This window comes from Cuculus canorus, chromosome 12, assembly GCF_017976375.1.
Source record: "Cuculus canorus isolate bCucCan1 chromosome 12, bCucCan1.pri, whole genome shotgun sequence".
Lineage (NCBI taxonomy): Eukaryota > Metazoa > Chordata > Aves > Cuculiformes > Cuculidae > Cuculus > Cuculus canorus.
Window position 1 is genome coordinate 8,053,138 of NC_071412.1, and position 24,353 is coordinate 8,077,490.

Sequence of the window (24,353 nt, forward strand, 5' to 3'; positions counted from 1 at the left end):
AAAGCAACCATGGTTCAGTGCCACTTTCTGCTCTAGCCTGTAAACTGCTTTGAGCAGCATTTTCTTACTCTTGGGGAAAAATTCCAGTCTGGATGTCAGGGAGATTAAATACAATCCTAGAACTTAACACTGACTCATCCACTTTGAGGAGGGCACAGAAGTTTACCTCTGGCAGAGCAAGAAATGAAAGCCCAGGTACCTTGGCTGCCTGACCCCAAAAAAGAAAAAGTACAAAAAAGTACTTCATCCTGAAAGCACAAGGAGCACAGCTACCACAACTCCCATTTGAGGGGTAGCACCAAGTTGAAAGCCAGGATCTAATGTAGGCAGCGCATTATGATCATCCTCCTACATACTTCATCTTTCCTGTAGGGGTGTGTTTTGAGGGGGGACATTACCGAGGATTCTAGGTACAGCTGAGCTACACAAGATTTAAGTTGGAAGCCTTTATTTTCTGCTGTTGAAAACAGATCAGCAGAGACAAGAGGAATCCATCCCACTTGGAAGCAAATAGTAGTCTTGGAGGTCCATGCTTGTGTATCAGTCCACATCCCCAAAGCAGGTGCACTTCTCCCACAAGCCAAACATTCACACTGTTCCTCCACTCTGCAATAGTGTTTCCAGAAAACAAACCCCATTCAATACCATTTAGCTCCTCAGAGCCTTAAAACCATGCAACAAGCTTCTGCCTTACCATGCCTGATTTTGGGAGGACCTCAACCATCTTTATAGCTCTTTGTTCCTGTGCATTCAACTAGACAGTGAGAGGACTTCCCCAATAATCTGCCATGCAGACGTTTGCTACCAGAAAGGAAAAAACTCAGCCTTTCCAAGATAACACACAGTTTTAGCCCCTTGTAGACTGTTTCAGGCACTGAAGCGCAGTTCCTGCTGTCTCCATAAGCTTTATCCTAGCCCCATGTCTCACAGGCAACTGTTCTGTGTTTGATCAGTCTTTGAACTGTCACCTCCAGTTATTCCATCCAAGTTTTACCTCTGAAGGAATTTTCTCCAGGCAGTCCTCTCTGGCCCACTGCAAGTTTGCAAAGACAACAAAGTTACTCCATCAGCACTTGTACTGATCTGCTTAACCGGCAACAGCCCTAAGCCAATGCACCAATTACACCATTCATGATCTACAAAGAGGGAGAATTGAACTCCATTCCTTGTTCCCAGCTAAGTTGTCTTTTGGCATTTGTCTGGTATTGGAGTAATATACTCATTAATGCATCAGAATTAATCTCCTTGTTACTCTCGCACTAAGCTGGCAAACTGGATGCAGCTAACAGGGATCCAGTTAGTATCAGGACAAGATACAGAGCAAGGGCATGCAGCTTGTTTTGTACCAATTTACCTGTAGGACCTTTCTTCCTGCAGCCCCAAATCTCTTCCCTGTTCCTTGGGCTACAGCCACATTTCTGATTAAGTGACACAATGAAAATTCACATCAGTTTATTTTACAAGAAAGCTGTAGAAAAGTGACAATTCTCTGCCTAGCAGAGTTGAACCTTCACTGCAGAATTCAGTTATCACATGCAGGAGAAGCGTCAGAAAGTCCGAGCCAAGATTTGAATGGATGGAGAGATGCTACAATTGAGGTTAAAAAAACCCTTTTAGAGTGGTCCTTATTTCCAATGTCACATGCTTGCATCCACTCTCTCACAGGAGAGCTCCAGACCGGCACCAAGTATAAGGTCTTTGTCAAAAAAAATGTTGTACAGTTGGAATAATACAAAGTTTCCCATACTGTTTTGGCTCCAAACTTCAGCTGAGCAGCTTTTTCCGTGAGTAAGTCCTGCTAAGGGGACGCTTCCTGGAAGCCATGATGGGGAATGGAGACAGCTCCCAGTTTGAAGTAACGTGGAAGGCATCAGATTCCTCGTCTACAAAATAGAAAGAGCCAGTTAAAGCAACGCTTTGCCAAAGTTTACTGGTAACTCCAAGAAGCCAAATACCAAGTAGAAACAACAAGAACAGTAAGCTGCACTTCCTACTAAGCTACTCTTTCTCCATTGCTATCCTTCTAAACTTCCCGGTTCATGCCAAGTTTCTTGCAAGCAGGTGAAATGAAGACACTGAATACAGAAGTGGTGGATACAGCCACAGGCTTCCTGCACAAAGATCAGTCTCTAGCAGAGTATGCTTTTGTTCTCACTTAGCTGTATGCAAACAGAGAGCAAATCTATTCTGCTCGAGCCCAGCCTCCCCTTACAGCACAGGTGGTTACCTCGGGGACACGTCCTGCGAGACGGCGGTGTCTGTCCCTGGCACAGCAGTGGAGACTGGGTCAGTGCTAGAAGGCTGCTAGCAGAGAGCGTGCTCTTCAGTGGTGGAGTTGAGCCTGGAGAAGCACAGTGAGATGCTGCAGCAAACTGACAATTCAAGAGAGCTTTTAGGTAAGTCTCGTATACACAGCCTTTCATAGAATGGTTTAGGTTGGAAGGGACCTTAAAGATCATCCAGTTCCAACTCCCCTGCCACAGGCAAGGACACCTTCCACCAGGTCAGGCTGCTCAAGGCCCCATCGAACCTGGCTTTGAACACCTTCAGGGATGGTGCAGCAGCAATGTCCATGAGCAACCTATGCCAGTGTCTCACCACCCTCATCATCATGAAGGATCTCTTCCTAATGTCCAACTTAAATCTTCCCCCTTCCAATCTGAAGCCATTGCCCCTTGTCCTATTACTACATGCCCCTGTCAAAAGTCCCTCCCCAGCTTTCCCACAGCCCCTTCAGGTACTAGAAGGTTGCTATAAGGTCTCCCTGCAGCCTTCTCTTCTCCAGGTAGAACACCCCCAACTTGTGGGGTCTCACAAGAGCAGAATAGAGGTGGAGAATCGCCTCTTTTGACCTGCTTTATTCTACCTCTGTAAACTAGCCTTTCCTTGCAAGAGGAGACAGATCCTGAATGTCAATGCTTCAGGGCATGCAATGACTATAGACCATCTGCCATAGTCCTCAGTAACATGCAATTTCTGGAACAATACTGGTTTAAGGCCTTGGTCACAGAGCTGAGACAGCTCGGTTCACCCAGGTCAGCTGAATCATCTGCACCCCCAGCAAAAGCAAAGTAGTTTAAACTTCAATACTTACCAATACAACAACATTGCTACAAGGCAATCATTTCAGCCACCCACATTCAACGGGCCAGCCACCACAGGTAGACAGAACATGGGCACCAATAAATACCAACATCCCCAGGACTAACCTCCTGAGGCTCCAGTCTGTACTCAAGAAGCCAAGCTTTAGACTTAACACTGTTTACTTCTGTGCTGGATGCTGGGCAGAAACAGCCGGCAGCATCAACACAAACTCCAGTAAATCACCTGGTCTAATTTCAACACATACTGCAATAAAAGATCTATCGCTTCCCTCAAGTCACAGTTTACGTTCCACTCTGTGTACCTGACACCACCTTTATTCACCCTTGAGTTCTTACTATTTACAAGACAGCAGTTGGATGCGATTGTGATCTTCCCAAGTTCTCAAATTTTCCTTTCAATTCCTCCAGCCTCCCATCCTTTCAGATTTTTCTGTTATCTCCCCTATCATTAATACTCCATTGATGAATTCCTCACATCTAATCTGCCTTTCTACATAATTTACTTCCACACCACAACCCACTCTCTCCCTTGGATACTCAGATAGAAGACAGCTTTGTTATTAGTTATTACCCCACATTTTTATACAACTCTGAATTTCAACTTACCTGACAAAAGGAAGACATCATCATCCCCTACACAACTGTGCTGCTCAGGAGTTACGAGCGCACATGCTCCTGGTTTCTCAGAAAGTACAGTGTCTGTCCTTGATTTGCTTCTGTTGCACTCATCTGTGGAAATGCCAGGGAGATCCAAGTTGCAACTATCAGTGCAACATCTCTTGCGATCACGATTCTCCTCCTTTTCAGGCGATAGGTACCTGAAGACCCGCTTACGAGATTTCAAGCCAAAAATTCCCATGGCAGAGTCCTCCTCAGCCCTAGGTTCAGAGTCACTAGGAGATGCCTGATCCTGGAGCCTGTAAACCCCTTCTAGCTCAAATTCCCCAAGAGTATTTATTACTTTGCTATTGCAGTGCTCCGAGGTCTTCATCCCTCCTTCTCCGCCTGCTGATACTCTCTTCTGTTCATCAGTGTTTTTCTCACTTTGACCACAGCTAGTGTTAGCAGTGCTTCCCGCTGCTCTCTTTCTCCGAGGCCAATCCTTGATAGCATCAGGGGTAGTCTTCCCCCTCTGCTTTGGAGAAGGCGTCCAGGGAACTCCTGCTTCTAAGGGGGACGGGGAGGTGGCATTAGAGGCACAGCTTGTTGGAGTGTATGACTGGCATATGTAGGTCTGTCCTCCCCCTTTTGCAGGTGTGTTGTGGAATGAGCGAAAGCTGGACGGTGAAACACAAGCACCTGCTAGTTTTCCCGGGTGCTTACTACACCACGTTCCAGCAAGATCACCAACGGGGCTTTCTCCTCCCTTGGGTTTGTTGGCACTTCCTTCAGGCTGAACTTCCAGCGATGAGCAAGAGCCAATTTTCTTAATACGAAGTTTGGGCAGGCCTGAAGCTTGCATTTCAAGTTCAACTTCGTAAGTTGGTGGGCTAGCAGAAGGCGGTTTGGAGCGACCTTTAGAAGCAGAGAACTTGGCTGGAAGTTCAGGATTTCCCATCCGTGCTGCAGCCTCCCGCTGCCTCCTGTCCGCAGTGCAGCGTAAAGAATAGGCAGGAGCAGACTTTGGTATAGGAGGCGAAGTATTCAGGGCAAATTGGGAGTGTATCTTAAGACTTGGAGTCTTCACCCCCACACATTCTTCTCCCAGCAGGGTTCTTGCTTCTAACTCATCACTAATTATTTGAGCGCCACTTAAGAAGGACTCACAGGTGTTTGCACTGGAGTTTTTCTCCGTATTCAATTGCTCACACTCCATCTCAGCTTTCTGTCCATGTGCCTCCTCTCCAGCAGAAGGCTTTGGAGACAAATGCTTTTCTAAGTTTTCTGGGTCCTCTATTGGAGAAGACTTTTGAGATGTTACATTCATTTGTTTATTTTTCTCCAATACAGGGATATTTTCAGTAACTCGGGACCGACAATGCTGGAAGCTTTCTATGGAATAGTTACCACCATCATGATGACTGTCCTTATTTTTGGAAGGTGTTGCACATGCAAACGTAAAGTTCTCCTCTCCAAAATTTTGTTCACATTTGGCCTGCTTGGATGTGTGAGGCAGGGACACCAGTGAAGTGCCAGGAATACCTGGGGATTTTAAAAGAGATGCTTTAGGTGCATTAAGTTCCCAGTCAGACTTCCTAGCCTGCATGTGGTGTGGAGAGCCAACTGCCGCAGTGTCTGTGGAACTTTCATGGGAAGGAGAACTGGAGGGAGACTCTAGCCTCACAGCGAGCTGCAACGTTTCTGCATTTAGGCTGGTACACAATTTTGACCCTGGGTGTTCAGTCTTCTTGGGAGTACTTTCAGTTGCATGAGATAAGGGATCTGACTGCACCTCAATTTCCTTTGGGAGGATTTGCCTCCAAGCACTGACTGGAGATACTAATTTTGAGAGGGATCTCAAGGAACGTCTTGGAGTTTGCAGTTCTGTAAAACATCTTTCCTGGACGGCAGAGGAGGAAGAGGCAGCCGGATTTGAATCTGTCAGAGGTGATAATGATGCATTGAGCACTGTGAACCCTGCATGTTCTGCCATTTGTAAGCCCGCATCTTTGCAAGGAGAAGAAAGTCTTTTTGCTGGAGAACAGTCCTTAGAAGCCACTTGTAGTAAATGAATACTCTTACTTTTATTTAAGGCAGATGGTGATTTGACCCTTTGTACAGGACGAGAAAAGTACTTTCCCAAACACTTAGCTGCACTGTGCTTAGCAGCTACACTTTTGCCAGGAGTCTGATCCAGCTTCTGTGGTGTCCTGTGGAGTAGGCGAGGTGATCTCCTTGGTGGCTTACTGGCCGAATTCAGTGGCTTCTGGGCAAATTTATGGGGTGTTTTTCTTGGAGTCTGCAGGGGAAAAATAAAGAATCACGCTTATTCTATTTCACCAGTATTATCTACCTCCCTCGATATTTACTTTTCAAGTTTTAAAATACAAAAAATATTTGATTAGACTCATCAGAAACAGCAAATTTAAGATGTGTGTGTCTCACTAAATATGAACAGAAAAAGAGGATAGGGAAAAAGAGGTGAGCATTTTTACCTGACAGGTAGTCAGGTCCTCTAAGTGTAAGGAATCTTTTCTTATTCTCCTCTTTCCAGGTGAATGCTTCACTGCAGGACTACACATGTCAGTGACTGCGCCAAAGAAAAACCTCTTGGGAGTCTGGACGGTGGAACGTTCTGAGCGTTGCTTAATGCCTGTAAAGCGGAACAGTACAATTCCACTAACACCAAGTAACCTGCCACAAACAATTTGCTCCATCATTTCAGATGTATGGATAAGTAGCGTACAAATCCTATAGCCCTGGCATGTTCTTTTCTAGCCAAATCTTAAAGCTTCACCAGAATTATTATTTCCCAATATGAAACTAATATTCAACTGTAGATAGAGTAGTCTAGCAGACAAAAAGTACAAAATAGCTCAGAATCTTATTCTATTTATAGCTTGTAGCTTAAAGCCCTGGTTCACGACTAAGCATAAAGAACTAAATGTCACTTCTTATAGCTAATAATCCTACTGAGAAAGCCAACAAAGAAGATCCCATCAGTCATTGCTTTATGCTGCCACACAGTAGACTGAAAGTAGATCTCTGTCCCGTATTTTATAGGGATTTCACTGTGTTTAAAGGAACGCAAACTGCCAATCAGCAACACTGTTAGATGGGCCTGACTGGTTTCTTAAGTTGCCAATGTATTCATCATAGAAACAGCTGCCTTACTGTCCTCCAAATTCAAATTCCCGATTCAAAAATAATTACAGAGGGTGAATTTCTGTCTACAGAAGACATCACATGATAGCTCTTTGCTTCTTAGTCTCTTGTAGAGCCAAATCAAATCAAACTTAGAGCTACCCTTGCCAGCTTTTCAGATCAGCAGTATCAGCCTGCTCAAATCCAATTCAGTACCTTCTGCATCCTGCAATGTACCACTCTCCGCTTCTTGTCCCTGATGGACTTGCTGTGAATTTTGTGAGCCGGGCTGTGTAGCAGAATAGAAGACACCAGAGCAGGTCCTGTTCAAACACAGCTGTTTGATGCGTGGACTTCTTCTCAAACCTGCTTCTGAAAAAGTAAGGGCATTGCAGCTTGTGCCTTCTTTGTCCCTCAACAATGGGAACATCTTCAGGAACAGTTTGTAACTGAAAACAACACACTTTAAGACAAAACTTCCATACAGCTATTTCACGTAGGGAGGCAAGTGTGTGAAGAAGAAAGCTTCAACAGTCTCGGGGATTTCTAATATTAATTAATGCATACAAAACACCTTCCAAATCATGATGCCCCCTCTAATTCTTTATTACTGTCATCCCTCTCTAGCAATTATATGGAAAGCCACGTTAAATTTAAGTTACACCCAGTTAATTTTCCTGTCCCTTTTGACCCATGATCTTCCTGCTTGCCCAACCATGCTGTTTTCTTACTTCCCAGGGATAAGAAACAACAGTAGCCAATGTAACTGAGATATTCCCCAGAGCCGGGTGGCTCTCTGTTGCAGCAGAAATCAGAGCAGTGTTAGGGTTGCAGCACATGTTGAAGTTACATTAAAAAAATCCTGCATGTGCTGGTTTGACAACAGGGTTTGACAGCAAGGTCCTTTGTGTATTTTCATTTAGAAGAATTAATATCTACTTTTCTTTCTTAACTTCTACTATGCAGCAAGTGGTTGTCAGAGGAGGCTGTGCTCCACGAACAGAATAGTACAATACTTTTGTATTACATGAATTACCTAAATTGAAGCTCTTCTTACAAGCTACAACACAGCACAACCACCTTTAATCAAAAATCAGGGCTTACCATTTAAGATTTTCTCTGGAGATTCTTCTACAACACCCGTGTCACAACCTGGATCAGAAGACCTTTAGAAACAGCAGAAATTTTGGACTTAGCATACTGTTCACATGTACAAAAACAGAATATACCACATATACTGAAAAGCTGTACTCTATTCTACACCAATATATTGTTTTGCGGGCTGCTCTAAGTGTGGAATTAGCAAGGACCTTGCCTATTAACATAGTATTGAGTATGAGTAGCTCTTTAACTATATAGGTAAGAGTTCTACATGGAAGAAAATGCTATATGTCAGCCTGAGGTCCACAAAATACAACACAGGCCTTTTCTTCAGAAGCCCTCAAAACAGCAACTGAGCCTAAACAGAAGTTAGCTGCAGGAAATAAAGCACTCCAACTTACACGAAGTAAACAGTATTTCTCCCTACTTGGACAACAGAACTGTTTCTCTTTATGCCTTAGGTGAAGTTGACACTTTGATCACAAAGAAGATACCTGGTTCTTGTGCTGGTAGCCATTAATTAGACATCCATTACGTATTGAAGAAATTCAGAAAGAGCTTACTCACCGGCCTTTGATCTGTTTATGTAGTAGTCTCCTGGAGACCTGCTTATGTAGTGGTGTTTCTGCAACTCTCTTGGTCAATAACTTGCGGTGATCTAAAAATCAAGCAAAAGATATAACATCACACAATTATAAAGCAGTTAGGACAAACAGTGTTGTACAGTCTTCATTTTAAGAGACACCCAATATAGAATCATTGTGCATCAGTCTCCCAGCACTCATAAGCTATCATTTCAGAGTCCAGCGTCTATGCTTCCTTCCCACTCCCACAGTACTGACTTTGTCAGACACAGTTAACCTACTCAAGTAACTTCCATTCTTCATCTTCCATTCACAGATCCTTTTTTAATCAAGCATTTTTAATATTGGTTTTCTTTGAGACACAGAAAAAATAAGTTTGTTTCAACACCATCCTATTCACCCCCAAAACAATGCAGCAATGATCTAAGTTATTTTCTCCTTCATTAAAAACATACCATAATTAATTGTTTCATAGGCTGAGGACACAAGAATAGGAATTTTAGCAAAAGCTTTTCCACAGTAAACCTACATGTGCAAGTCATATCCCACCTTTAGTGCCTTCATCAGTGCTTTTGTATCTTAAGCCTTCCACGGCAGATACTGACTGGCTTCTAGGCATCTTCCTCATAGATCGTCTTGATGGTGATACTATCTCTTCATTAAAGAGGTTCCTCCTTACCTTTGTAACCTCTGCGAGGCAAGACAAAGCAAGAAATTAGACTAAAAAGGAAAAAAGGAAAAAACACAAGACAGGAAGGTAATTTTATTGGGCCACTAGAGATGGGAATATCATGTACCACCACAGAAAAAAACCCAATTTTTAGAGGCCACAAAGCATGGAAAATGGGTTTTCTGCTACTGGAACAAATGCTCATCTAAATCCATCCTGGACTTCTCTTACAAACTTGCATTATTTGCATTATTCCAAAAATAAGCTACAAGAAGATGCCATAACAGAAAAAGCAGTCAGCCAGTGTCCCTGATGGAGCTACATTAAGTGAGCTACAAAATTTTAACTGAAGCACACACTGGTTCAGAGAACACATGGGATTTAATTTTATTAAGTATTTTGCATGGACTTATGCTGTTTCCAGATAGAGAAGTTCACTCTTGTCCTCAGTTTCTTTTTAGGACAGAGAAAATTGAAATAATTGCAAGATTTGAGGCAGAATGGAGAGGGTTTTTTTTCAGGATATGTGATTTCAGTTTTCTGCAGAAGGGGACACAGAATACAGTGATTTTTTCCTCAACGTTTTTAAGGAATTCAGCAAAGCTTCCTTCAGATTTCCAGCATGCTTCAGCATAATTTCATCGCAGCTCACTAAAATTTACAGGGAGAACACATGCTGAAGACGCACCTTTCCAGGGAAAAGCTAGAAGTCAATATACCTTGCACTGCCTCTTTCGGCAAGGGCATCTGTTGGGCCTTCTCGGTGGCATGGTAAGAACGCAAGTTCTCCTGAAACAAAAAAGAAGTTAGCCTTGCCAGCAGTTTAATGTTGTGTTTAGTAATCATGTATATTAACTGTATTGTCTGAACCACACATTTCAATCAAAACAATTTTGATCTCTGAACAGCTGACACAGGGCTGTAAGTGAATATAGAGCAAGAGTTTTTGCAACTCAAGTATCACTTCACAACATTGCTACATCTATGCAGAAGCAACTCCCACACAATTCTTTTGAAAGGGTTTTACCTTTCTGATGGGATTCTTGGCTATCTTGGGAATCTCAATTTGACGCAAGTTCTGTGGTGCTTCTGTCATGCTCCTGTGTCTGGCTAATACATTATTCCTTAGAAAGTATACAAAATTTAAGTTAAAATAAGATCAGAAGCATAGTCATCAACCAATTAAACTTAGGTTTGACTCTAGAGATATGCAGTCTTTACCTAAATTCAGATTGTGTATTGTGTTGGTACCTCATTTATGTTACAACATTGAAAGACTATTTACAATATAACTAGCTATACTTAAACAAGGTTGGTATTAAAACCCATGTCACAATTTGCTAAAGCGCACACAGGATCTCAAATACAGAGGTCTACAGTAACTGGCAGTTTTAACTTTAACAATACAGAATAACCTTCTGCACAGCATGTTATGGAAGATGCTCATGAACTCTACTTGTGCACAAGATACACATGCAGGATCAAGACTACACTTTCATGGCAAGTTAAAATGAAAAATGGGAGCCTTTAATATTTCTCTCAGGCTTGCAGAGCTCTCAGCAGATGCCAGCTTGCCCAAGTAACTATCCAGCAAGAGAAACAAAGATGACTGAGCTGTAGTTCAAATAATTCCTCAGGCACAGCTTGGGCTGCAACCTTTTTGGAATTATTACCTTCTCTTTTTGGCAGATCTGGTGCGCAGCTCCTCCAGCTGATCACTCTCAGTGCGCAGGCAAACAGTGCTAGGAGTTAAGGCAGATGATAAAGATGGTGGAAGGCTTGGAGATTTGCTATCCAGAGTTACAGAATCATCACTGAAGAAGTCTGAAGGCAGAAGAGATGCCAGCTTCGGGGGTATTTGTGTACCAAGACCATAGTAAATATCTCCAAGGGTCTTCGGTATAGAATTCATATACCTAAAGCATCAGAAAGAATCCACATCGAACACAATCCTCCACAAAACTGCCAGTGTATCAATCCCAATGTTTGAACTAAGTCTACATGCTTAAATGTCAATTAAAAAAACATCTGAAAAATCAGTTTTTTCCTCATTCGTTAACTTGCTTATTGGCTTTTCCTTCCATCAAGATAAGCGTAACAAACAGAATGTGTCTAAATTTCTGAAAATTACAAAGATGCAGTAAATCAAAGCTGTAGATTTCTCTTTACTCAATGATATCCAACCAAAACCACAGTCCCCAGTCCCCACACTTAAATAATTCCTAAAGAACTTACAATTCTAATATTTCCCCTAGAAACTTTGTAAGATACCCTGGGTCTTCAGTCAGACATAAAATGCGGAGCATATCTGTCACCTGGAAGAGAAAGTCAGGTGGGAAAACAGATTAAGTTGTGACAGTTGCAAGACAAGATTTTTTTAGCAAGGACTATAAAGCATCACAGTAAAATAAAGGGAAAACTACAAGTTCCAGGTCTGCATTTCTAGTGCCTTCCAGAAATGCAATGTGGTCTATAATTTACTTGCCTCTTCTAACAGCTGCTCCATTTCATCAGTGTTGCTTTGCAGTGAAGGGCACTGAAGACATAACTCAAGGCGCAAAAATACCTGAAGTCGGCATCTAAGAAAAAAGTAATCATTCACTGCCTTTTTCTGGTGAAAACAGCATATTTACTGCAAAAGGTATGCTCAGAAAGCAATGGGAGGGGAATAGGCTCCTTTTGACAGCATAATTTGGTTAGCATTTCATTTTGGTGGCAGGAGAGATGCCTCATTTCAGATATAGGCTGCAATGCTTATCACACAGCATATGTATATTTGCACTTAATGAAGTGGTTTTGCTGTGAGCAGAAATTCTCCTTGGAATATTTACTCTCCGTAAATAATTTTCCACTTGTACAAAAAAAGCCACCATTAAAAATTGCTAACTAACTCCACAGTATCTCAGAAGTTGAAGTAAGCAGAATGTCCCATACTCTCCAACTTTGGTCTCCTTCTGTAAGCCATGCTGTTGTCTGAGTGTTTTGCTGGTCTTCAGGAGATGGTTTCTGACTCTTTCCACACAGGCCACCTGCAGGGGCACAGAATTACAGCAAAAACTTCAAGTTTCCTCCCTGTCTGCAGGACAAGTTCCCCCTCCTCCTCTAAACCCATTCTTTTGGAAACAGCTCAATTTTTTTCTTCTCCTTCAAGGAAAAGAATTATATTTTTCTTTCAGTAGTAAAGTCATAACATGAGACATAGAAGAACTTCAAGCTTCAAAGTACAGAACAGGTCACTCACTTGCAGCACCAGGCCTTATTCAGTAACTAAGGATTTGTTTTTCACAGTATTTTTTTCAACTACTCATAAGTTTACCAGTTTGGGTTTCAGTGAGTTACTCTAAATAAAGTAGTGTTAATTTTTCTAAGTGTTGAAGTTTGTAAGAAATACCTTGAACTATTTTACTTTCCTGAAGAAGTAGTAGGCCTAAATTTGCAATGTCAGGCAAAACAAGAAGTTGCACCTTTTTTTAAAATATGGTTTGCCAAAACATTTTTTTAAAGTACTGTCTTTGAGTAAGTGAAATTGCAACAGATGTCTCTTTCCTTTACACTGACCTCAGATTGAATTCCAATCTGTAGCAAGGGTGTACACTGATAATTGAAATAGATTCTCCTACATTCTTTACAACTATCTACACTTTTTCCACCATTATGTCAGCACAAATAGAAGCAGTTACGTGCAATTGTGCATAAAAGCTTCAGGTAAGGTAAGGTAACTTGAAATAGTAAAAGCTTTAGTTTCCAGATCAGTAACAACCCTACCTACTTGCTCTTACCTACCTCTTTCTCTTTGTCATCTTGTACTTTCAAGAACTTTTTAATGGCCACGATCATATTCTGAGCACACACAGATGAAAGAACTCCCTCAGCAATAGCCATCTGGTAGCTTGCAATTAAATGGGACTGCAGTTCCTCTTCAGTTTTAAAGTCTGCAAGGGAAACAGTCTCAGTTAACTAAAAGCCTGCCCACCCATCCTTACTGATAAAACACTCATTCCATCTGAAGAGGGAAGCAGAGGGGGTCATCAAAAGAGATTTTTTCCAGCAAAGATACATCCAGACCACAGAACACTAAACAGAAGCAGTACTAGGTCCAGACCCCTGACAAATGATACGCGCTTAGTTCCAAGCAGCAAGCTTTCTGGTTACTGTAGCAGTCAAGAAATTCCCTTTACATCTGCATATTTAGTAAACATGACCGTATTTCCAGTTACATCTTTATGGGTGCTTCCCTCTACTTCTTTGGTCAATTAAAAAAAGAAAAAATACAGTTCCTTATTGGTTTTTGGGGTTTTTTTTTCAGATGGAGAGAAGGCAGGATATGAACCGCAGGAGTAGTTTAACTCTAGGTGGTAAATATTTATAGAAAGTATCTGGGATAAGGTTGTAAAAAATCCCACCACCCTGGGCCAAGCTGAAGATACAGAAATCCAAACACTGCTCTGCTCCCTAGCACCTAATATTGCATCATTTTCCTGCTCCCTCCCTTCCATGAAAATCCCCTATGATTTCTTACAAATATCAGGACTGATAACACACCTATGGATATTTTAAGTGCCTTTTCCTTTTCTTCCATCTTTTCATCCAATCTTTTTGCTGAAAGCTTCTGTGGAACCTTCTCATTCACTGTTGGTGATGCACCATCAGGTTGAAACTTCTGAGCTTTTACATTCAGCCTTGCTACGTTGAGCATTTGCAGAGATCTGGACATGGTCTTCATCTTCTGCCTGACTGGAGTTCGGGGAACTCCACCTGCAATGTGACAAAAAGGAAGCTCTACCATCAGACACACTGGGGCAGGAACTCCACCTACAGCAGACCATAATACTGAATTCTGCGTTAGTGTCACATGAGATTAGTAACCTTCTAGTAGAAAACATCCTGAAAGGTTTGTATTTCTCCATGAAATATACATACAGGCAGCACAGCAGGCAGCTACTTCTCCAAGTAAAAATTGTTGTTCTGCATAATAATTTACGTACATATAATCATAAGTAACAAATACAGGAAGCAATCTTATATCACAGCAATAGAAGCAGCTGACAAGAGCAAGACTTGTGGATACATTGGGTCAGGGTATAATCACCTGTGGTTGGTGTACTGAAATGCAACGATGACACTCTTCTAGAAGTGTTTTATTTCTTCAAATCAGAACAAAGTTGAAAGGCTGCAATATTTACTAGTAGTTGGAGTAGCCCCTGTTTCAACAGCTACTGAAACTGCAGAGCTCTGCATGCTGCTTTTTAACAGTTTTGTAGGTCACTGCGCAGCCTTGAGTTAGAGTCATTTGTGTTGTACTAAACGACAACCCTAATGCTGATATGTAAATGATTCTGTCTCTTAACTAAAAAATATCTAAAGCATGCCACTACTCTGGAAAGTACAGTTCTCTAGGGATCATGTATTAAAAAAGGTCTGCAGAGACATCTTTATCATCTTTGACAACATATAATCCTGAAGTATACATACGTCTTTTTTTGTTATTTCCTGGTCCAGCTGCAGCAGATATTTCACTGAGTTTTCTCTGGTACAGCTCAGACAGACTTTCTGAGAGTTCCATTTTAGACTGGTCTGCATCATCCTTCCCATTAACACAAGGAACCTGCAGGAGCCTATATAAAAGAGCCATTCAATCCAGTTATCAAAAGAGATGGGAGCAAGAAGCATATCCCTTGTTCCCAGAGGACAAGAACCAGGTTTTTCTAGGTGCCAGGCCAGAGCAACATAATGCAAGTAACACTATGCTCTTCCAATGCCTGCTCTCCAAAAAACTCTTACTTAAAAGACACAAAAACCCTAAATCACGCTTTTAGAAGGGTCACACCAAGCTGGAAGTAAGCATAACAAGAGATGCCTTATGTACAATGGATACAACACTGACCCATGCCACAGAACTACATGAGCAGTTTTGTGCTATCTAAGCTATCCTACATTAGGCTTTTTTTATGTTTCACTCAGTAAGCTCTTTGAAGAAAGCAGGCTTATTCATTCGTACTAAATACCAACCACTATCTTCAGTAGCTTGCAGTGGATCTCATCATACTAGAGAAAGAGCCGAAGCCTGACATTTTCACAAGTAGTTTCAGTCATTTTAAGTCACCTATATCACTCCCGAAACTGTCAGGATCTTAATCCATGCAAATTGCTACCCAAGTTCTCAGTTCCCCTTGTCTATGCACCCAGACATAATGAAGCAAAAGCACATGAGTACAGAAATAAATGCACTAATAGGATCATTTAATTGTTACAGAAATCTGAGCAATGCTACAGCCATACTCCCTCCTTAAAGGGAAGCAGAAATCCTTGATTATTACTGAGAGATATGTTTCAGAAAAATACCTGAATGACTCCATCAGATCTGAGCTGGCTCCACAAGCATTTGATGCAGGATACCATGCTTCAAGCGCTGAAGGATGCCAGCCCCCTGTATGGGACAGTTCCCGCTGGACCCACTCTGGCAAAGGAGTTTCTTCTTCTGTGCACAAAAAAATTAGAAGGAAACTAAATGAAGAGTAGAAGGTCCCTGCCTTCACAGATGCTCTAAAGCAGAGGTTTCCAAAACTTTGCTCCTGGAGAGGCAATTTAACAGCCAATACATCGGGCAGGGAGACTCAGAAGACTCATTCTAACATAAAACAAGTGAGCTAAAAGCAGCCTCCTCGCAGCTACACCCAAAGGCTTTGCTGGCCATAGATAGCCCATGTGACACATTTTAGGACACCTCATTCTAAAAATTTGACCCCAAACACAAATACTTGCACTTCACCTACAAGGCAATGGAAACTAAAGCTGTGACAATAAAACAGAAAGGTACTCCAGTGCAGATTTGTGCATCACATCACAAGGCCTGAGCCACAAAAGACAAAACAAATGGAACAAGTGACAGAAATGAGACACTCATGCTGAGGAAGTCACTAGCTTTGGATTCTTCCACTCCAATTTTGATCATCTCCTGATCAGAATAAGTTTTGCATTTCCTAACACCTACCCACACTGGCCAGAGAATCTTCCACCGATGTGTTAATTTTACTCAACACACTGTTCACAACATCTGGGAGGCAAGGAGCATTGTCTTGGGAACACTTCTCCACTACAGCTCCTTCAAGAATACTGCATCGCTGAACTTCAGCAGTCTTCTCCGTACCAAGTACAGTCAGAACTGCAGAACTCTCTGAAAGCGGTGATAAAACAGCAGTACAGGGACACCAAGTTTCATATAGAGATACCTCAGCAACCTACATTAAAAAAAAGATAAGTTTACATTATCTAGAAATACAGAGACCTAAAGAGTACAGATACTTTACAAACAGGCTATAGACTTAAATGGTCTCCTACAGAATATTCTGAATTTAGCTCCAAATGAGCAATTTGTAGTGCAACAAATACCACTATTATTGTCTTTGCAACATGATACACTGTCACTCCTTTTGTCACAGCTCATTTCAGAAAAGTTATTAGTTTAAGGCAAAGAGGAAGACTTACCATGTGTAGTCCTTCAGTCGCTAGACTCCTTAATAGATGATGAAACAGTGACCTGTTATGTTCTGCCTGCTCAGCCTGCGAGCTGTGCAATATCCAGCTCTCTGTAAGAAAGTGGTCAGCCTGCATCAAGCTCCAACCCGTCAAGCTGCCTTTCAGGAAAATATTGACTGGACAATGCAGTCGTCTTTGGCTCATGGCTAGGGGTTCTAGGATCACGGCACAGCTTTCCTGCTTCTTTCCTCCTGTTCAAAGTCAAGATAAAGCAAGATAAGATAAATTCCTAAAGCAAGTAAAATGGGTTTTTCATCTAGATGAAGAGACAATTTCAATGAAAAAAAACCTCTCAAAGTTCCCAGATTAAATTTGGAATAGTTCTACAGCGAGCGTATTGCAGAACTCACCACCTCCTCAAGTTCGCAAGAAGCTGAGTGCACAAAGGGATGACAAAAGCAGGAGCCAATGACCACTGCACATTGCTTTGAAGTTAATCTGTTTTCTTTTGAAAGGGCTTATTTGTGTTCTTAGCTAAACCAAAGCAGAGACAAAGCACGTATAAGAACTGGGTCTACACCTATATAAGACTTATATAAGGCGGGACCAAAGAGTAGTTTATGCATCCAAACTTCCGGAAGCATGGAAAACTGAAAAGAGTAAATCAGAAACATGGGCTAATGGCTCTCATACGAGATGAACTCAAACACATCCAGGACTTCTGGATTTTTTTTTTTAAATTTAGGCTCTTAAATATCTGAAGTTACTTCTATGCATACTGTTCACAAGGAAAGCTCATCAAGGACACTGCACAAGAGAGCACAGTTATTACCACGCACATCTATTTTGTTTGGGTTTTTTTTCATTACCAGGCATGCTGAGAAACAGCGTTCCTTCTTGCTGAGGGAATACTGCTTGCAATACAGAGGGCTTTGACAACAAGCAGTTCAAAGTCGTGTCCAGCGGTAGAAGCTTGGTCCAAGGCACAGTTTGTGGCACTGGGGAACTCACGTCTCCAAGAAAACCACAAGCAAGATCTGCCCTGTGGTGACTCAAACACTGCACTAAGGTTTCAGATGGCAAAATGGTGCCTCCTATCTGACGAAGCAGTTCAAACATTGTCCAATATCCAACATGATCTGGGGATTCATTCACCTGAAATAAAGTAACAGAGAAGTAAAAAGTTAATATTGGCAGTGAGGTAACCTCCATCCGAACAAATGAAGATTGTATGCTTTTAGAAAAAAATGGCATACAAAATGTATATAATGCACCTAAACACAGGGCTTTCCAAGTGTTTTTATGGACCTTATTACCCTTCACAGGTACTCAACAAAGAAAACACGATTCCAGAGGAATTAAAAGCTAGCACATCTTTTCAAGCCAGGGGTTTTGAATCTAGTATCTATACACCTGAACTATCAGGCTGCTTATTAACAATTCTGAATAGTTTTAACACCTAACTCAAACCTAACAAGATGAGCCCACAATAAACACGATACTGTTACTCAGCTGCTGATACATCTCTCTCTCTCCACGTGGATGACTACCACTTCAGTCTTCAGCCTCCTCATGAATAAGATTACCTGGCAGTTACTGAAGACTTTCCCTACCGCTCAAAGCCTACAGCGTAGCACTGCTCTCTGTTCTTATGCAGAAGAGTAGCACAGAATACAGGAAAAATATTACTGCAAATAGTAATAAATTGAAAAGATAACAATTAAGGAGACCACATAGAAACTGTATGATCCTGAATGCTCATTAGATTGATACCTATCTACAGCCTAATTTGACAGACACTAGGGTGCACAATATCTTCATTTTCAGAGATATTTTGCAACTGTTTAATTAGCATTTATCATCAACACAGTCTATAGAACCGTCCAAACTGTTGCTAGATTAAACACCTCCACCAAGGCAAATGAAAAAACGCTAAGAATCACAGAATCACTAGGTTGGAAAAGACCTCTTAGATTATCAAGTCCAACCATTCCTATCTGCCACTAAACCATGTCCCTGAGCACCGTGTCTACCCATCTTTTAAATACCTCCTGGGATGGTGACTCCACCACCTCCCTGGGCAGCCGTTCCAGTGCTCGATGACCCTTTCTGTGAAAAATGGTTTCCTGATATCCAGTCTGACCCTCCCCTGGCGCAGCTTAAGCCCATTCCTTGTCCTGTCCCCTGTCACTTGGGAGAAGAGGCCAGCACCCATTTCTCTACAACCTCCTTTCAGAAGGTAAGAGATCAATTATTTACTAATGTCTCTTACTAAGCAGCAGCACTCACGGCCGAAAGCCGCGCCGTACGCTTCCATTAACGCTCCCGTTACCTGAGACCACTCAGCAGTGTCCACCCAGAACAGGGTGATTTTCTGCTCGGCAATCAGCTCCTGGACACTCCTGGGCAGCAGCTTCTCCGCCAGCTCCTGCACGGTGGGCGGCTGGCAGGGGGAGGCAGAGCCCTCGCTCCCGGACACGAACCGCCGCAGCTCTCTGCGCGAGTGGGGGCAGGGCGAGAAGAGGAAAACGGCGTTCACGAAGCCCTCGGGCGGCTCTCGGGGGGGCGGCCCGCCCCCGCGGCTCCCGCGCAGGGGCTTGGCGGGGGAGGCGATCTCCGGGCGGTCCCACTGGAAGTCGAGCAGCGTCTCCTTGATACCACCGTGCGTGAGGGCGGCGCGGGGCGCGGGGCCGGGCAGGGCTCGGGGCGCCCCGAACCGCTCGGCCAGCTCCTCCTCGAAGCGGGCCCAGGCGCGGGGCCCGGGGGAGCGGAACCCGCCGCCCCGCGAGGCCCCGACGCGGCCCCCCAGCGAGTCCAGGAACCGAAAGGCCCAGCGGAGGCGACACGGCCCGAACCGGCAGCGCAGATGGTTGAGGAGACGCAGGGCGCCGCGCTGCAGCCGCGCCCGCCGGCCCGGGCTGGCCGTGTCCAGCAGAAACACCACGCTGTGCGAGCACGCCATGCTGTCTGTCCGTCTCTCTGCCCGGCCGCCGGGCCCCTCAGCTCCCGCCCGCCGCCATGTCCCGCCGCTCGCGCCCTGCCCGCCCCGCCGCGCTCATTGGCCGCCGCTGGGCGCGCGCCCCGCCCCCCCGCCCGACTCGCACTTCCCATTGGTCAGCGCCGCGGAGGGACGCGCATGCGTAGTGCGGCGCCCGCGCTGGCTGAGCGGGAAGGGGGCGGGAGGAAGAAGCTGTGCCGGCCGCTGATTCGCCGGCTGCGGCGTCCCATTGGCGGGAGCGGTGTGACGTCATGGGAGGGGCGTGGCCGAGCCACCCGCAGCATAGGTTTAAAATTTAAAGCCGGCGGAGCGCGCGTGACGCTGCGGTGACGTTCCCACCGTGGTGGCGTCACCGCGGCGACGATGGTGGGCCTGGGCTGCAGGGGAGCGAGGGGGAGTTGTTCCCATTGCAAAGAGTGGAGTCATGGAATCACGGAATGGTTTGGGTTGGAAAGGACCTTAACGATCATCCATTCCCCCCCTGCCATGGGCAGCGACACCTCCCGCTGGGTCAGGTTGCTCAGAGCCCCGTCCAGCCGGGCCTCGAACACCTCCAGCGTGGGGGCAATGTCCATATTGAAGAATTTCTTCTAATATCTAATCTAAATCTTCCCCTTCCAATTTAAAGCCATTCCCCCTCGTTCTGTCACTCCGTGCCCTTGTAAAAAGTCCCTCCCCAGCTTTCCCGTAGCCCCTTCAGCTACTGGACGGTTGCTATAAGGTCTCCCCAGAGCCTTCTCCAGGATGAACAACCCCAGCTTGCTCAGCCTGTCCTCATAGCAGGGGGGCTCCAGCCCTTGGATCATCTTTGTGGCCTCCTCTGAACCCATTCCAAGAGTTTCATATCCTTCTTATGATGGGGAAAAAGTACTTTGATTTAAGCTAAAGTAGAGCCAAGTTTTCATCCAAGTAACTGTATTTTTTGGAAGTTAGACAAAATGTCCCTCTGATGGCATGGGTTTTCTTAAAATAAGTTATTTTCAAATAGTGTTTTTCTCTGTCACACTCTTCATTCTTTTGGAGATGATAACGCCTTGTCTTCAGTGTGGTCTGTGCTGAGCAGAGGTGTCTGCTCTGATCACCTCTGTTTGCAGCCCTTCTCTATCTCAAATGCAAGGAGAGCTGGCTCCAAAGCTCCAAATTAACAAGAGATTTGAGTGTTGTGAAGTTCATAACAACATTTAAATTAGCCCTTGGTAAGTAATAGAATATGCATAAGATTTCTGGGAAAATTTATCCATATGTGTGTGAGTGGGAAATACGTTCTGTCCCCAGCTCTTGTTTCACTGTACATGATTGATGGAGATCGCTCCCTCTTGTCGCCCAGGCCTGATTAAAGGATGCTTGCTTTCTAAAACTCCAAAGCGAGTTTTAGAGAGTTTATTTGCTGACATTTTTGGCATCATGGGTAGGCAGTCTGCAAACCAGCTCCTGTGCAGCCCCATCACCAACCAGACAGCCTCGGGCAGGTGAGATGGGGACAGGCAGGTGCCCTCCAGCTGCCCAGCAGGCTCTGCAGACTTGGAGGAGATGTCACCCCAGGGCGATGTCACCCCAGGGCTCATCTCCTCCCTGAGCCTCCCTTTGGACAGCAAGGCCAGCCCAGAACCCGGCTGGGTGAAGAGATGTAGGGTCAACATTTCTGGACAGTGGCTGATGTCTGTGAAGTTGGAGGACAAAGACTCTGGGTTGTCATCGACCATTTTACTCTCAGGCACCATCTCCCTGCAGGTCTTGGAGCACATCTTGCCCCACAGGTGTTAGCAGTCAGAAGTGAGCCGAGTATGGATGGATCACACCAGGGACACAGGGTGGAGGAAGCCCTGCAGATCAGAGAGGCCCAGACACCCACATCTCCCTTGTCTCCACAGCCTGAATGCCCCAGCCCAAACCAGTGTCACCAGCAACCAGTCATATTTATAAAGCAACAAAGACAAGTGGGCAATAAATGACCCATTTGGCTTTGTTGGGGACTGTGAACGCAAGTGAGTTTAATGAGCTGGAACGAGGGGCTGATCCATTCGGGTGTGTAGGAGAAACCTGCCATCAAGAGCAAGGGAAGGACACCAGGTCTCCCTGGCTGAAAGGGTGGTGGGCAGCCTGTGGTCTTGGGAACATGGGCTCCCTGAGGAGCTGTGGGTCCGTCCTCCTGGCTGAGGGTTGCTCTCGGCCCTGCAAGACATCTCATGCTACTTGTCAATAGATCACTCACCTGCACAAGCCCTGAAGAAGAGACAACCCAGTCGTGCTTCCACTGTCATCACCTAGCTGTGGGTGACTGTCCCAGCAGCCACTGAGGACACTTAGCAGAGTGTGACCAAAACCTGCCTTATCACAGTCCACCTGGGACCAGAAACAAACTCAGGGCATGGGAGAGTTTCTCAGCAAAGCCTGGCAGCTCCCAATGCAGGAATTGCCGACGGCTGCTCAAACACCTGCTCCTTTCCTGCCCGCTCCAACGTATCTGCTCTTGAAGCCCATTCAGTTCTCAGGAAAGCCATCAGAGATGCTGGCTGAGCCCCAGTGACCCACGTGTTTCCCAGCGTAACAGCTGCAGTTGCCCACACTTCTGCTTCTTGCTCTGTGCCATGCTGGCACTGCTCACAGAGACATTCGCCCTCTCTGCTTGCTCCTCAAGGACACTGACTTCTCTCTCAGAGCCCTTGGGTTCTCTCTGGACAATCATTTACTTGCCGATAGATGTGGTTTCATGGGAAGAAGGAGAGGGCACGCAAAAAATGATTTGTAAATTTGGCTCACATTTTGTTGTCATTTTGATCCAGATGGGGGGGGGATTTAACTTAAAAAAGTCTTGCTTTATTTTAAACTTTTCTCAACATTTCTCTCCAAGTGATATTTAATGGTGAGGGCTGAAAAAAGGGCTGAGACCCAGACCTAAATGACCTCTCTGATCCCCACCATACCACCACTCTGTCCCACCCTGATGGGAAATATGTTTGCCATTCTGCTGAGCCAGCCCAAAAGTGGTTTGTTGTGCATTGACTCAGATGCTTTGCTTTCAGGACTACGCTCAAGGACCTGCACAAGTAACGAGTCTTCTGTGATGCTGGGCTGTGCCCAGAGACTGACTTGCGGTCAAAGGTAGCAGCTGCTACTTAGCCCACTAATTCTGGAAAAGCAACTCAAGCTGGACAAAGGCCTCCGAGGTGGATCTCCAGGCAACTGTCTGAGAAGGGAGGAAGCTGCAGGAAGGGAGGGGAACAAGCTGAGAGGGTTGGTTATGCTTCCTGGATATTAAAATCCTCAGAGATGGCTTTGGCCTGGCTGTACCGTGATGTGGGAGGTCACTGGTACCTCCTGGGGAGGCAGTTTTCCCAGTTCTCTGTCTTAATGGAAAAGAATTTGATCTGCTTCTCTTCCATTCACCAGGCAGTTAGGCAAGCTAGCATGAGGTTTGGGGTAAATCTAGCCAGGAGCAAGGATTGCTGCCTGCTGCATGTAGGCTAGCCTACCCTCACGTCCCTCCCCAGTCACTCTTCTGTTTCCCACTGGAGAATTTCTGGTATTGTCTGGTTTTACCTGGTTCTCCTCACTCCAGTGAATCCTTGGATCTGCCAGGAGGGAAAGGCAGGGGTAAGCAGGGAGGGATGTCAGGCCACTTCCTACAATGCTGCAGATGGTGAGATGGTTCTTGCAGCTCTGCTCTCCTCTGGGTGCCTCCAGACCCCCAGGGTGCTCGGCTTTGCGGTTACCTCTTAGAGCTGCCACAGCACTTTGGCTCCAGCTTTGGCTGCGATAAGACCTGCCAAGACAGTTTGCAGTGACCCAAGCAGCTTCCATTCCCTCCTCTCCAGGGCGAAGCTGCCCCAAGGCCTGCAGGCAAGAGGGAGGGATTTCTGTGTGCTTTAGATTTTGTTTTTACATCTCTCAATTATTTTTAGTGCTCATAAAAGTGTGAAACTGGGAGAGACCCAGCTGGGACCAGTACTGTTCAGCCCTCATGCAGAGCCTTCCCAAGGCAACTGAGACCTGACTGCTGCCAGCCTGGTCCCAATTCTCCAGAGCAGAAGGGCAAACACAACTGCACCTCTTCCCCCAGCGTCATCCAAATGAATTTCTGGGGACACCTTGACGCTGTTGTGGGTACCGGACATAATGAACAAAATTCAGTGGTGGAACAGGCAGATGTTCCAGCCCACATTGTGCTGGCTTATACTAGCATGGAGTTTCCAAGTGGATTTTTAAGTAGGTTGACATTTGTGACTGGAGCATGGTGAAATCTGCCCCACCGCTCCTACCACACAGTTAGGTACCTTGTAGGATGTACGCAAAGGACTTGGTCTAACCCACTGTAGGAAGCTCTTTGCCTGCATTGCAGGCTCCTGTGCTGATATGCCCCCATCAGCCTCTCCAGTTACCCTGGTCCCGGGGAGAACACTGGAGAGAAGCTGGTCTTTTAATGGGCTGTCCCAGTGTGGGCAGCCAATGGAGCATGCAGGCACCGATGGGACTGCAGCAGCAAAGCGCTGATCTATAGGTCGATAAGGAGGGGCAGCATAAGGCAGTGCAGCAAGGTGAGACTATCAGGCCAGTGGAAAAGCCATTAGCCTTTGTCCTCAGCCTCCACACACAGGAGAGAAGGGCTGGGGACAGCGGGTGGGACACAGCTGCTGCTTCCCAGGCTGTGCAAGGGCTTTGCAAGCTGCTTTTCTGGG

At 45.0% G+C, this 24,353-nt stretch overlaps 1 protein-coding gene across 1 annotated transcript; it reads right to left on the reverse strand.

Moving 5' to 3' along the window:
• Positions 1-524: 524 nt before the first annotated feature.
• TICRR (TOPBP1 interacting checkpoint and replication regulator) lies at positions 525-19,707 on the reverse strand. Its single transcript, XM_054078028.1, has 22 exons — positions 19,012-19,707; positions 17,549-17,834; positions 16,689-16,930; positions 16,195-16,441; positions 15,546-15,681; positions 14,676-14,818; positions 13,746-13,958; positions 12,987-13,135; positions 12,138-12,232; positions 11,689-11,782; positions 11,439-11,518; positions 10,877-11,119; positions 10,231-10,327; positions 9,923-9,992; positions 9,083-9,223; positions 8,517-8,607; positions 7,953-8,014; positions 7,065-7,220; positions 6,200-6,357; positions 3,711-6,003; positions 2,228-2,341; positions 525-1,883 (listed from the first exon to the last, which is right to left on the reverse strand). The coding sequence occupies exons 1-22, from the start codon at positions 19,639-19,641 to the stop codon at positions 1,765-1,767; spliced, it is 5,859 nt and encodes a 1,952-aa protein (XP_053934003.1). The 5' UTR covers positions 19,642-19,707; the 3' UTR covers positions 525-1,764.
• Positions 19,708-24,353: the final 4,646 nt, after the last annotated feature.